A 15,532-nucleotide genomic window follows, 5' to 3' on the forward strand; every position below is an offset into this window, starting at 1 on the left:
TTTATTGTAAAATGATGGAGAATACATTATCGACTAATTTGTTGTATTTTTTTTTGTTGTGTCCATTTGTTCTCTTCATTTGGAAAAAACAGACACAATTTATGTTAACACCAATATAATAATGACATAAGCCACAGGGCTTTTACAGCGCAGTTACAGAACTGCCTATATTTCCACATCTAGTCTCTTCTTGAAATTTTCTCCATTACTGTTGTCTGTTATCATGATATAATTTGCAAGTAAAATTTCAAATATCAAGTGTATTTTAGTTTATGGTGTTTTTAACATATCATGCAAACACAGAAAGCATTATGACTATGCAGTAGCAAAAAGGGTTAAATAAAAAATAGAAACGCAATTATTTCTTAGTTTATACATAAGATTTATTTCATCACTGTACATTGGATTAGTATACGATTTGGGCACATTAATTCTTATAGCTAATTAGAAATCTTGATTAATTACAGCATACACAAAACAGTCAAGCGAGTTTCTAGTAAAAATGAATGCATTTTGTTTACCTACCCATTCAAACCAGATTCGCGCATATAAACCACAAATAGATGAATTCAAACATGTATGAATGACTGAAATAAAGCTTAATAAATATAGATAAAATAATCTTAGTAAAATCTTACTTATTGAGAATTGTGACGTAATATTAAAAACTGTACAATATTATATAAATAGGTTCCAAACAATCATTAGACAATCATGGCTGAGAAAGATATGTATATGTTTTTATTATACACAGTAAATTGACTGATGTAATACATAATCGCGTAAGTGATAAATTGACCAATAAAAGAATTGCATAGGTGGCATTGTATATATTATTTGTAAGTTGACATAAAATTCAAATAAATAATGACAACACATTAACAGCTATTAAAATGTGCCAAACGATGTCTTCGATTTCATCAAATAAATTCTCATAAGTAAAAATAAAATTTATATATAAAATAAATAAAAGTATTCAGGATATCGCTGCTCATTTGTTAAAATTGTGTTTTGTATATAGTTTTTGGCTCGTTGATTGCACAATTTTAGCTATCAGTTTCTAGTAAAATAAACAATATATTATAAAGTGAGTGATATTTGATATCTCCGTTAAGAAGTAATTCTTCCGTATCTCGGTAGATGGCGGCTGTTCATGTTACCCCAGCGTGGATATTCTCTTCCTTATAAAATTGACTGATGTTTAACTGGAAAAAAAAACTACCATGTTAATACATGTATATTTTTACAGATATTCAGTAGACAGGTTTACAGGGTCTTGGGGGAAATCTTGAAGCAATGCTAAAATACAGGAGTTTGTAGTTTTGGTCGCTCAAGTGATTTTGGGTTTTTCTATTTTTATTTTAGCAATATAGCGGCCCATTTTCTTTCCTAAGGCTAGTTTGCTTTTTAAAATGATAATAGAACAGAGGTAGAGGAGATCTTATTGAAATGTACAAAATTATGTATGACTATTATATGCAATGGAGAGGACATTTTATGAAATTAGAGAAGCCAAAGAAGTTCAACTTCGATCGAGCTAAATGTTTTATCAATGGAAAATCTGTGGATGCGTGAGATGGTCTGCCTCAAGTAATAGTTACAAATTAAACATATCAGCTCATAGCTGACTGCCTCTTATTTAAAAATACTAATAAAAATCAATCCTGTCTCAAAGCTGCTATTTTTTAATTTTGTATGAGCTATAATTTTTTTTGTTATTTTATTTCAATTGTACATGTATATTATGAGAAAATAAAATGTAAATGGACTAAATGAGTCCATAAATAAATAAAAAATCAATTTTACAGTCCATATAAAGTTTAAACTTCTTAAAAACCATTCAAATCTGACGATGAAGTCTATCAAACTAAGTAGATTAAAGAGTCTTTGTGTCGCTTGTTAAAATGTTTATTTTATAAATTCCAAAGGTGTTAGTAATATTTGTTATATGAATAGTCAGTGTGTTCCTTACAGATCGCTCTCTCCATAGAGTGCAGTACTGAAGACCATGTAGTCCAGAGCTCCGGGGACTGCTCCAGGTCCACGGTAGGGAGCCATCCTCTGTACGCAATACTCAGCCTGGTCGGGAGGAAGTTCACGGCGTAGTTCCTCAGCTAGGATGTATGGCTGGAAAAACATTACAATCATAAGTATACTGTGTGAGAATCAGGAACCCTCGATAAAATATTGTATTAAACATTTGTCCGCCTCGAAGAGTTTGCATGTTTGGCTAGAGAGTTTGATTCAATTTTTTAACAAAAAAACTAATTTAAATCAATGTATAGAAACATATTGTGAGGTAATTACTACAACTAGGTAACTTCAACATCAGACCATAGAAAACACATATTTGTATCTTCCTCCAGGAATGGTACAAATAGACAAGTTGTGATTCATTCAAATTATATTGTGATGAATTGAATATTAACCAATAATATTAACCTTAAAATTATCAGTATTATGCATTAGATACACACTGGTTCAAAGTAACTGTTTTAAAAGTGTTTTTTGAAAAATAGTAACTGAAATTATAGCGCAAAAAATCTGCTTGCAACAAGTGGAACAATTCGGTAACACTTCTTATTCATTGTGTTACACGCATAAATCGACCAGTAATTTCTGGAGATAAACTTTTGTTAGGTATGTAACATGAATTATTTGTCTATTTAAAAGTATTTGAGAATTTACCTTGTCTCCAGCTAAGATCCTGAAGCTGTCGATGACCTGTTCAGCGGTATCTGTGTCAGTGGATTCTCGAGTCATGAAGTCGAGGAAGGCATCGAAGTGTACATAACCTAATGAAAGAGAATTACATAAAATTAAAAAAAAAAAAATTTGAAACAATTGTCACGAAGTTTTTATTTTTATATGTTTATATTTGTAAAAATAAAATAAAGTGTTCAGTAGACTCAAATCAGTGTTTGATTTCTAATTATAAGTTTAAATATGGAGTTCTACAAAATAAACACCAAATCAATCAATCAACTAAAAAAAATTATTACCAAACTATATTTTTTTTGTGATAGAATGATTACGAACCTGTAGAGTTGGGGTCTACTACGACGAGGATGCGTTGGAAGTCGAGCTCTCCTTGACGATCTTTTCCAATTCCATAACCCAGAGATACGAGACAAGACTTGAATTCTTCTGGGGTCAGGCGGCCTGTAGAAAATATTGCAATTGGTTATGTAAATATTTTTGGTAACACTTTTCACTCCTAGCACATCAATATCATCATAATCATCATCATCATCATCATCATTCTATGTCTGCTTATTATTATTCGATAGGGGGGGTTGAGTAGTGGATAGGGGGTAAAGTTTTATTTTTTCTTGTGGTTGTCATAAACACTCAAACATGCAGTCAAGTGGTTTGGTCACTTGGAGAAAAGAAGTTCCTGTGGATATTGGTTCTAGAATGAATGGTTATCAAGGGATTTAGTTAAACATGTATAAGCAATGTTTTTATTAAATTTTTTATTGCATTTTTATTGTTTGGTCTGCTATAGGGGGTCAGAATCCAGTCAATAAAGAATTCACTGCTCTCTTTTTCTCAATCCAATGAAGTACATATTATGCACCTCTGGATAACATTTTTTCTGAAAAAAGGTGTCAAGGCAATGTAATGAGCAAATTTTTCCTTGTAATAGGAGACTTTAGAAGCTACGGCTTCCTCACGAGGAACACTAAATTTTCTTATACATAATGGGAAGCGAAACAAGGCAACGAAAACAAAAAAAGTCAAATCAAATTTGTAAAATTTAAAAGTAGGTATTATGATTTTTTCTTTACCGGTGCGGTTCTTGTCGAAATGGTTGAATGAGGCCCTGAACTCTGTGAGCTGTTCCTGTGTGATGCCCTTACTGTCTCTGGTGAGGATCTGGTTCTCCACTTCATTAATATTCCTATTGATGGAGGTGAGGAGCTGTTCCCAGCCAACACGGAGAGTCTCCATTGTGTATTGGGAATACCTGAAACAAAGATGTGTATATTTTTAAAAACAAAATCATTTTCACATTGTGCCATGACATTTTTACTTTTTTGTTTTTAAATTTATATAAACCACTTTAAAAAGTAGTAGATCCACCAGTTTCGAGGTTGATATCTTGTCATAATAGTAGACATAATATGTCACTAATTATATTGCAACATGTTTTGACTAAATAATCCAATTTAACTTCAAGTCCTCTTTTGAAAATATACCCACTTATACTTTCTCTCTTTAACTTTCCTTTTCTTTGAATATTTTGTAATATACATAATTAATGACTCGTGTAATTTTTAATAGTATAAGTCTTGATGATGCAGTAGTAACCTTGAAGCCGGTTGATATAACTCTAAATCAAAGCTGTTTATGCATAAGGAAAAAGTTAAAGTCAAATTTAATGTAACAAAGTACAAAGTGTACCTATTCTCGAAGATCATGCCTTCTTGTACAGCTTGATGAATCTTTTCCAGCTCCTCAATGTGTGGCTTGTATGCGTACACTCCCTGTTCATACTCCTTCAGTCGGTGAAGTTGGTCTTCAAGGGATCCCTGCATTTTGAAATAAATTACAATTAAGAAAATGGAAAGGCATTTTTTTTATGCACAGTGACGATCAATACAAATCTTATCAATTGAGTAAATTACTGGTAAACTAAAATTAATGCAGTAGTTTGATTTCCACAAAATTTCTGAATCTAGAAATTGTCTCTAAGCTTCTCTATCTAAACACAGTTTGGCCCGGTTTGAGAGATGTCGGTTCAAAGCAAAGGCATGGTGATTAGCCCCATATTCTGAAGGTCTGAGATCTGCAGTCAACTGCCTTGTTTCCTCTGAAGTCAGCTCAACTTCCTTCTCAGGTATATGTCTTTTTAAATGAGTGATTACATAATTTCAGCTGAATTTGGACCAATACAAAATAATCCGCATTTCCTCTGGTTTTTAAACCATTGATTTTAAAAAAATATATATCATTACCTGGAGTCCCATTCCGATGGCAGTAACAGCATCCATCTGCCTCTCGATCCAGGGTCCAACAGCGTTGGCCTTCTCAGCAAACTGGCGTCTCAGCATCTCATTGTTCTGTTGCTTGCGGAGTTCTTGTGCGAGGGTTCCATCACGTTGCGGTACCAACTGTCTTACGTCAGACCACTTCTTTGTTAGGTCCTAAAGAGAAATAAAGAGTAAAACTTTTAGTTTATTACTGACTACTAAAAGATTTTAGGGATAAAATGAAGATGTTATTTATTATTAATTATTTGTAAAATATCCACACTTCGGATTTGTCAAAAAAAAAACTATAATATAACCTATTTCTTTGTTTTATCTTCTGGTTTTGTCCTTGTAATGATGAATATGAAGAAATGGCAAGAAATTTTTCATGTATTTTTTTTAAATACAAGTGTTTCAGAGGAACATTCCTCATGATAAAATGTTAAAAAAATACCTAATATATTTTTTTCAAAAACTCATTATTGACTATGAAAAAAAATCTATTATAATTTTAAAATGGAGTCAATTTTTAATTTCTTCATCATCCCTTTCACAAACCCCCACCCCTACCATATTAATTGAAAAAATTAATAAATTTAAAAATGCGATTTTCCAAAAAAATCATTTAAAAAGAGTGAAAGATAGTATTTTTAATAAAAATAAAGTCTAAACATATTGATGAGCACAAATTTATAAAACTTTTTTTATTCTTTTTATTTATTCATAATTTTAATAGCCTTCCGGGGTTTAATAAACATATTATAAGTTCAAATCATGTTATGTCTTGTCTGGTTAGTGTAATCATCATGCCATTTTTAAATTTGTCTCCAATTTTATATAAATATTCTGCTATTAAAATTTTTCACGTCAGTGTTGCTGTCAAAGGTGTCAAAACTATCAAAGTGTTGAAACTGTTTATGAATTTCAGTAATTATTGGAAAATTTGATGAATTAAACTTTTAATGCTCATTTTTTCATTATCATTATAGACTGGCTTTAACTTGGTGTTAAAAGATCGTAGATAACTTACATGAGCAGTAAGTGTGGTGTAGGGATTTTCAAGTCCTCCGGGAATCTGGTGTTGTTTGACGATGCTCTCAACTTCACGAACGAGGCCAACAATGGACTGCGAACAAATATAATTCAAAACAATATTTTTAAACAAAAAAAATGTAAACCAAAATCTGTGGTAACACAATTTGCATGTGTATAAAATAACAACCTAAGTAGTACAGACCTGGTATTCCTTATCAGCCTCTCCGAGGGTGGCCTTGAAGCGAGAGTGTGCGTCCATAAGGCCAGTAATTTCCTCCATAGTGTGAACGATGAACATGTCCACAAGATCTTCGCGGGTTCCATCCAACCTGGAGTAAATAAGAATTTATTATTTGATCATCTTTGTTGACTTTATTATTATTGGGAAACAGCGTGATGGTTTGTTTTTTTATTATTGCTATTGCTAGAAGACCAGGCAGCTATGTATTAGCGGATGTGATAGTATCGTATTTATGTGGCATACCATATTCACTTATTAAACACTATAGCTTTGAAGATTTACTCGTAAAATTTCTTAAAATATTACAGACCAACATTACATTTATAGACATAGACAGCTAAACTAATCATCGATATAAAAATATAAATATTTTCAGATAGTTGTTACAGTAAAAGAAATAAATCAAGGACATTGTGCTATTTTAAAGTAAAATGGATAGCTACTTCTTGTTAGTAAAACATTATTTAGCATTAACAGAATACACTTAATGATATTGTATTATACTATTCAATAGTATTGTAGTGACAAACAAAGTAATAATGTAAATGTATTCAAATGCTTCATTAGCTCCATAAGAAATTAGTTCAAATGAGCTTTAATGCAAAATGTGAGAAAAATGTTCTGATAGTATCTTCTTGTTCTTCAAATCTGCCCGTTTCTCTCCACTGCTGGATATAGGCCTCTTCAATTTTTTTTCTTGTCTCTCTGCCCTGAGCACATTGCTTCCACCCATGTCCTCCAAGTTCAACAATGTCATCAGTCCATCTCCTTCCTCTGTGGTCTCCCCACCTTCCTTTTATTTTATGGTCTCCAATTCAGTATTCCGTGGGTCCACCTATCAACTTTTTGTGCCTCCATTTTTGTCTTCCCACTCTTTCTGCAATATCGGTAACCTTTATACGGCGTCTAATTCCCTCATTTCTTATTCGGTCTCTTAAGAAAACACCTAACATATGTTTTTCCATAAACCGCTGAATGCACTTCATTTTGTGGACACTCCTGGCAGTGAGTGACATGGCTTCAAGACCGTATGTTGTCACCAATAGTAAACATAGTACATCATTGGCCTAACTTGTAAAACTCATGGGTCCCAAACATAATTTTGTTTGGGGGAGAGTAAAAACAGTTTTTACTTCACTAATGAAGTTTTTTTTAAAAAATATAAAAGTCCTAATAGAAAATGCCAAAATATCATTTCTAACCAGTTTTTGAATTACGAGGTTTACAAGTTAGGGTGACGATATGAATTAAAAGCCCACTGACCAGTTGTTGAAGGGAGCGGCACGCTTGGCGAACTCCAAGTGCAACACATCGATGGTCTCCAGAATGCGCTCCGCCTCATCCAGCGCCGTGCGGCGACGCTGCGTCAATGCCCCGAGGCGGTCCCACTGGTCGCAGATCCTCTTGCAGCGAGCGTTCACACTGCCAGAGTCGTGGTACTCCAGGGTGCTGGAATCCAACAGTCAGGATTAATTAAACTGACAAAATATTTCAAATAATATAGAAGCCAAAATATTTTGTCTATGTACTATTGCTATAAATAAGTGCTGAGATATAATGTCTATATTGATTTTAACATAATTAAAATATTGTTGACTCATGTTTGTGACTTCACCATTTTTTAAAAACATAAATATTTTTGAAAGCGTAAAGGTATTAATCCATTGCTCAGTTCATTGATAGATAAATAAATAGTTACTCCCCAATATTGAGTTTTCACAAAATTTGAGTTGATCAATTTCGACAGAGATATAATAATATATTTACTTGAGCTCTTGTGCGATGGCGGCGATCTGTTCAACACGGTCTTGGTGAGCGGCAAGGTCAGATTCAAAGGCCTCGTGCTTCTTCTTCAGGGCCTTGACTTCATTCAGGCGACATTGGCGGAAGTCCTGTGACTGAAGCATGTCTTCCTTTCCTATAATAAAAAAAACCATCACAGTACATTACAAAACAAAACAAAGTGTCACAGATCTCTTACTTGACCTCAAACTATTGCAATGGAGGTCAATTGAACGTAATTATGCAGAAAGCAGCCAGTCCACAATTTCGGAAAAATTAGATATTGATGTTATCGGGTGCAGTAAGGTCGATTCTATGTTCTGCTAAAAACAGCCAGACCGCTTTTATATAAAAAAAAACTGTATTAATCACCTCCGAAATAAGGTGTCGATCACAAAAACGGCATTTCTCTATTTGCAGAAAACACCGACAAAACTAGAAAAATCTTACGGTACTTTAAAAATCTTATAAACTGGTCAAATACACAATAAAATTCTTGTTTGTAATATATTTAAAAAATATGTATGTATTCATTGTTAATCGTTTGTTAAAGTCAAAAACATTCAAACTATTGTGTAGATTTTATAATTCACTCTTTTCACAAAATGGCTATTATCTCAGTTTCACTTTTCTATGGCTGGCTGCTTTCTGTATAACTACGTCCAATTGTTATTTCCAATAATAAATTTATAAAATTAAAGGATATTATGAAGTGAAGACTCGCTAAAAATGTGAGAATTTCGCTCAATAAATATTTAATTAGTGCAGCACATTTATTAAAAAAAAAACAATGTTTTGAAATGATTTAACAAACATAGTTTATGCGATATCTGGTGGTTTGATATCCTAAAAAAGTGTGGACAGTTCTAAAACCTACAATGTTATTTGGCTAAAGTAAAGTTGGGATAGCGAATGAGATAGCTTGTAAATCAATAAAAATATTTGAGCTTGTAAGTCAGATGTAGTAAAAAAAGATTTTTTTTTTTTTTTTTAAAAAAAACCTTTATTTTTAGCATAAATAAACAATACATTCAGTAGAAAAATGAAACACTTAAGGTTGAACTTGCCAAAAAAGAGTCTAGCTCTTGTGTTTGGCAAAAAAAAAAATGGAATAATGAATTGAGGTTACCTCTGGTCCAGTCTTCGTGGATGTCCGCCTTGTGCTTGAACTTCTGGGCGAGATGCTCGAGACGCTCAAGCCTCATCATTTCACTCAGGAGCCACTCCTCAAAGGCCTTCTCGGAAATCTCCAGACCCTTCCATGCTCCCGAAATATCCTGTAAAAATTCGTAAATGAAGCAACAATTTATGAAAATACTAACAAAAACAGTATTTTTACCTAACAAATCAAGTGGGTGACTTTTCTCTCCTTATTTAGTAGATGAAAAAAAGTTGTAACACAAGAATAAGAGACAAGTGAGGCTGGGGACATCATAAGACGGAGTGGACAGCGAAGGAGGGACTGGTACGGTCATATCCAAAGCATGGACATCACCAGACCCCCTTATATTGTGCTACATAATCGGCTTATGGGACTCGTCCTCGTGGACGACATTCCAGGATTCAAGGACAGCTGGGAATCCACCGCACAGGGGGAGAAACCCTCTGAAGAACAGACCACATAGGTCTATACTATATATATATATAGAAAAAAAGTTGACAGTCTAACCACACGAATTCTAACTACAGAAAATAATGACATATTTATGATTTTAGGTGTTCTTCATATGCAAACCTAATTGTTTTTTTTTGTAATAGAAGAATTAAAATAATATTTAAATATTAACAGACGGTCTTACTGGTGCATATGAAGAATCACTTTGTTTTTGTTTCTTATGAAGTTCAATTTTGGTATCTTCGTATTGCTTTTATATAAATGTGAAATGTAAACTTACCGAAACCATCTTTCCTTCCGTTGGCATGTAGGCGGGGCGGTTGCTCAACCTGAGCTTGGTCTGAAGGGTGTTGAAGTTGGTTTCCAACTTGGCCTTCTGTTCTACGCGTGGTGGCTTGTGCTTACGTCTGCAAATATTACATGTTCATTTGCTATGTCTGCATAATTTATTATTTTAGCCGAAGCATTCAGAGTTAGAGTAAAGTGTACCTGTATGTACGGTAGTCTTCCAATTTCTTCTGACACCCAGCGAGAGAGTTGTCAGTCTGTCGGCTCCCCAGCCATGGCATTGTACGACGGATCCATTCCAGCAACTGAAATTTAAACATTTTAAAAATTAGAAGTTAAAAAGGTTTTTTTAAACTTCCAATTTAAAATCCCAATAGATTATTCATCATCCATCATCATTTCCTTTCTGAACCTAATGGTTCATAGGGCACTGCATTGGTACACCAACCGCAGCGTATCTTCATAATTTCTGTTACATGGAGGTAAGATGATCAGACTTAGGCTTCAGGTGCCAGTCCGATTTTCTTTTCTTTTCTTTTCCTTTCATGGTCATGTCATACCATATTTATATGCTATAAACTAATTAATAATTCAAAAAGGAATGGCCCACGCTCAGACGCTAGGTCTTTGTAGGCATTTTTTCCAATAAGTATTTTTTTTTAATGTATTTTTGTCATTAAAATTCTATGTAAATATACAGGATGTTCTTTAAACTCTGTCACACCCGAAACAACGATGATCAGTATGGGTAAGAAGACATATTGGCATATTTTAAAAAATATTTTAAACAAACAAAAATTTTTAAAAGAAAATATTTAAAAAACAAATGGTTGCATACTTCTGCAGGGGAGAAGCGAGGGGGGCGCCACAGAGCGGTTGACGGTATTTCAGACTCCCCCCTCCCCCCTTATCCCCTGCAGAAGTAAGCAACCATTTGTTTTTTTAAATATGTTATTTTTGAAAAAATTTTTTGTTCTAAAAATTTATTTTAATGTGCCAATATGTCTTCATGCTCATACTGAACATCGTGGTTTCGGATGCGACACGGTTTAAAGAACACCCTGTATGTATGCAAAAATAAACAAATAAAAATAATAAAATTATTAACTAATGAGGTAAATTTATTTATATTGAGAAAGACATAGTCAACATAGTTAAAAAAAACTTTTTTTTATAAATTTAAAGAGATTCAAGTATTTTTGTCCAAATTTTTTTATTTTGTACTAAGCAAATAAGTAGGCGTGCATATTTGTTTTTTGGCAAACCATCAAAAACGGTAAAACCCTTAAAAAAATACTTAAATAATTTATTACCTTATTTAAAATTTACATTTTACAATCTCAAAACATTGATGGATGATGATTTTTATGCTACATTTTGAAATGTATACAAAACATAAAATTACAATAATAATACTTACATCACTGGCAAGGCGTTCATACTCCTCCATGAGGCGCTCATTCTCCTGGTTGACTTTGAGAACTTTGCAAATACGGTTGGCAGCAGTCTCGGCCTAAAAAAATATCAAAAATATATTTATTTATTATTAATGGACCAACAATCAATTGATATAGTCTTCAAAGGTAACCAAGAAGCGTTAAATTTAAATAAAATTAATTTATTACAAATAAATTAATTCATATAAAAAGTGATCATTGCAACACAGAAAAAAGAAACCAATAATTTTTACTATTTTTGCCCTCTCTGTTTACGAGCAATTTTCCTAGATTAAACTATTAAATTGTTAGATTAATATTTTACAATAATAAATATTGCGCATACTACTTTTAAAAGTATTTTTAATTGAAGATTTTTCTCTGAAAATCTTTAGAAACATAAAAAGAAAACAATAAAATGAGATGAAAAAAATCCTATTAGTAAGTTTGTGGGTATATAAAAAATTATATTTTGCATGTTCATGCAAAAAAAAATACTTTTTACTGGAAGAGGTTTACTGTGTAAATTCACAGATCATAGTTTTAGCTTCTAAAACAGACTACCTGTATATCCTTAAAATTTTAATTTATGAAATTGTTAATCTGATATTAGGTAAACATAGTTAGGTATGTTAAGCATTATGATTGGTGGTAACTGGTAACAAACCTTTTGTGCACCAGAAAAGCAGTGGTAATACGAGGAGACATATGTCATGACAGCCCTCTCATCTGGCATGGCTGTATTCTGAAGGTCTGTTAGAAAGCAAGTCCAATCAAACAATTAGCATGCTATCAAATCAAATATTACAATTTCCAACATTGTAAAAAAAAACATCACACTGGAGTCAAAATGTTATTTGGAAACTCATCCACAGAAGAGGAAATTACTTAGAAGCTGTTGTATGAGGAGAAAGTCAATAAAATCAAAACTAAAACAAAACAAAAAATTGTACGAATTATTCTTAATAATCTTAAGATAAAACAGACAGCACCAGAAAAAAGTACAAATAGAACAAAAATATTTTTTGATCGAATATCATTTTGACTTCAGGTTATATCAGTTTGAATAAATAAAACAAAAAAACAGGACAATGTTATTACAAAACAGTAAAAATAGAGTATATTTAAACACAGTTTTCATAAAACAATTTTCCTGTAAAAAAATAATTCAAAATGAGTTAAGAAATTCACTTGAAATGGACAAAGTAGCAAGCTGGTACAGATACTTGTTAAAGGTATTAAAGCATGAAAACAATTAAGATTAATCACAAGGAATCATACAAGAAAATACATTTTATTGCTGCGACCTTAATGATAGATTAACAGGACTGCAAATGTCAAATTGGAGCTGCAGGGGTAAAAAAAAACAACATCAAATCATGCTAAAATAATATTGAGATGTGTTCCACACGAGAATCACATGATTGGCATGTAATTTTCACCTGCTGGGCACCCTGGAAAGCGTGATAGTAACATGACACGTATGTCATAATAGCGCGCTCATCTGGCTTGGGTGTGTTAATCAAATCTGTAAAGGACATTAAACATTTTTGTTTTATATTAATATGCTAATACATATAAATGAATACTATTTATTTGTGAAAATATTTTACAGGTACCCAAATAATTGATAGGGTTATTAATTTAAAGTATTCCTTATTCAGTTCAATTCATAAGTATGGTCGATTACGATTAGATAGGAAACAGCACTATATTTTTAAGTTTACTGAAAAATTCATTGAACCGATAGTAAATAATAGAATGTAGGCAGAAAACATTATCACCAACCTAAATAAATATTGATATAAGCCTTAAAAGAGTATGTTCACTGATACTAAGTAGAAAGAGTTTATTGCTTGCATAGGTAATTAACATTTCATTGATAAGAAATTTATCTCAGAATATTAAAAAGCAATTAGGTATAGTAGACATTAACAATTTACTGCCTCTAAATATAAATATGTAACAGCTAAGTGAAGACACATAAAAAAAGATTAATTCAAATGGAACATGTAGTTGTTTTTAACATATTTTAACAGAGGTGGAGAACATTTATGATAAGGGAATATGAAAGTCTAGGCATTAAGAGGGCTTATGACCAGTCATCGGCTGGTTTAAGTAGCCAATTTACACACTGTGTCACATTTACCATTATTCCTATGTTTGAACATCTCTATTTCTTCAATTCTTCCATGTGTTGTTTTTTGTGAAGTTAAGGAGCTAAAGCCTTTATTGATGAGACCAGTCGGTTTTATCAACAATATTTTGAGCCTGTACAAATGTTGGCAGACATTTCATAAATGTTCTCCATCTCTGTTAATCATAATAACTCCCCCGGGGGTGAAACCCAGTCCTTGTCTGAATATTGTTGATAGTTATTTTTGTTTCCAAATATTTTGTTCTACATAGTATGATGTAAGAAAGAGCATTTTGAGCTGAGTTCCACTTTGAGTATGACTCTATTTAAAGATTGTATCTCTGCCAGAATCTAAACTTCTTTGATCTCATGGTTAAGCTCGCTCATTACCACTCACATACATGTAGAATGTGACGAACATTATATGACTATTATATTTTCATGTAAACATTCACAATGTTTTTATGGATAATAGTTTTAACAACAAAAATCCTAATTGACTTCTTTAAAACAGTGATTGAAAACATAAATCGTTACTTCTCAAAACTACTCATTATTTGATATTACAAAAACCTCAATAAAAAACAAATATAAAAGTTTAATTTGTATTTTCTAACCATTGACATAATATTAACTATTACACTTTCCACTCCGAAGAAAGTTTGGATTTTTTGTAATTCTATATAAAACATGTTTTCGGAGAAGAAAATTTCAATAATTTAACTGTCCATTTTATTATTTAGGGATAATACAGAAATAATTAGAAGGATCACATTTATGTTCCTCCTCAAAAAAATTGGAATTTGTTGTGAGAGGAATACCATCCAGTTTGTTTTATGAGCATTAAGTATTATATAAATACAATTGATTCGAAGTCACAAGTAATATTTGCTGTTTTAATTATCTATGTTTCATTTCATACTCATAAATGGTGTTCTGGAATTGAAGAAATAAAACATAATAAAGAAACAAACCGTCGGGATCCAACATTCTGGGGATGTCCAGGTATTTCTCAGCGACATCGAAGGCGGTGTTGAGGTTCTCCAGAGGATTGTCCTTGGAGAGTTTGGAGTAGTCGATGAGGTCGGGCCTGTGGCGATGGATGAGAGCGCAGAAGGCCAGACCATCCTTGAAGGACAGGTGGAAGTTCTGCACGTTGACGTTCTTGTAAGGGGCAGTCTTGCGCTGGCACCACAGCAACAAGCCCTCCTGTAAATTAGAAAAAAAATGTCAGCCTCGTCCAAACAATTAAAAAATGATTCCTTAACACGTTCACTGCGTTCAATATATCGCGAACAATGACGTAATGAACTGTGACAAGTGCTTACTAAAATAATAATGACAAATATGGACTGGCTACTGATTAAATAAGTAATAAAAATAAGAGGTAATATTTTAAGAACTTCAAACATCAACATGGATTATTAAAAAATAGTAGAAAATACATAATTGAACTGAATCGGTTAGAATACTAGCTTGCTATACATGTCAAGTGACAAATTATATATGTTAGTTATGATAATACCTTAGCTGTCATTTCTTCAACGGAGATGTCTTGGATGGCGAACCTGAGAATGATGGTCCATATCATGCCGAGGGTCATCTTTAGGTTCCCATCCACAATCTCCTCTGCGCCAATGGAGACGAGCTTAACTCCTGCAATACACATTTCTACATTAGTTTTTAAAATCAACAATAATACTATTAACTTGTTAAGAATGTAGGAATCAGGTTGCTGAGGGTTTGGAGCTCTTACTCCAGTTAGAGATTGACATAAGACACGAGGTTGCTGTTTAATGCGTGTTATTACATGGCGATTAAATAATGAATTCAATTATGTCACGCGATTGTTACTACATGCTGGAACTGAGTGATTGCATTGAACTGACTGTTCGGGCTGACTGAGGCAGACAGGGCATTACCAAGCCTAGGGCCTCTTTATAGGCCATGTTCCTTTTTTCTTCATATCTCCATGGTAGGAACGATGCTAATGTACTGCAGAATGTTGCTCTCATCACTATA

The 15,532-nt window shown here is 32.7% G+C and overlaps 1 protein-coding gene across 3 annotated transcripts; it reads right to left on the bottom strand.

Annotated features, from left to right (window-relative positions):
• Positions 1-361: 361 nt before the first annotated feature.
• Actn (alpha actinin) lies at positions 362-15,531 on the bottom strand. Of its 3 annotated transcripts, none has more exons than XM_088240976.1 (18): positions 15,036-15,531; positions 14,485-14,719; positions 12,041-12,126; positions 11,358-11,450; positions 10,139-10,242; positions 9,930-10,056; positions 9,164-9,311; positions 8,020-8,170; positions 7,516-7,701; positions 6,214-6,340; positions 6,007-6,102; positions 4,962-5,150; positions 4,408-4,535; positions 3,792-3,970; positions 3,040-3,162; positions 2,689-2,795; positions 1,973-2,127; positions 362-1,205 (listed from the first exon to the last, which is right to left on the bottom strand). In XM_088240976.1, the coding sequence occupies exons 1-18, from the start codon at positions 15,177-15,179 to the stop codon at positions 1,202-1,204; spliced, it is 2,382 nt and encodes a 793-aa protein (XP_088097102.1). In that variant the 5' UTR covers positions 15,180-15,531; the 3' UTR covers positions 362-1,201. The 3 variants fall into 3 exon arrangements, with proteins under 3 accessions (XP_088097102.1, XP_088097101.1, XP_088097103.1); XM_088240975.1 differs by lacking the exon at positions 12,041-12,126 and adding an exon at positions 12,816-12,901; XM_088240977.1 differs by lacking the exon at positions 362-1,205 and having other exon boundaries at positions 1,893-2,127.
• Position 15,532: the final 1 nt, after the last annotated feature.

Source organism: Micrasema longulum, unplaced genomic scaffold, assembly GCF_059751315.1.
Source record: "Micrasema longulum isolate JH-2025_06_02 unplaced genomic scaffold, ASM5975131v1 h1tg002673l, whole genome shotgun sequence".
Taxonomy (NCBI): domain Eukaryota; kingdom Metazoa; phylum Arthropoda; class Insecta; order Trichoptera; family Brachycentridae; genus Micrasema; species Micrasema longulum.

Excerpts from the sequence above, each read along its gene's own strand:
- Actn (XM_088240976.1), bottom strand. The coding sequence starts at position 15,179 with ATGTGTATTGCAGGAGTTAAGCTCGTCTCCATTGGCGCAGAGGAGATT. Across the intron at positions 12,127-14,484 it reads CAGAATGTTGGATCCCGACG|ACCTTCAGAATACAGCCATG; the intron begins GTTTGTTTCTTT and ends GCTTTCTAACAG. Across the intron at positions 6,341-7,515 it reads GCCGCTCCCTTCAACAACTG|GTTGGATGGAACCCGCGAAG; the intron begins GTCAGTGGGCTT and ends TATTTACTCCAG.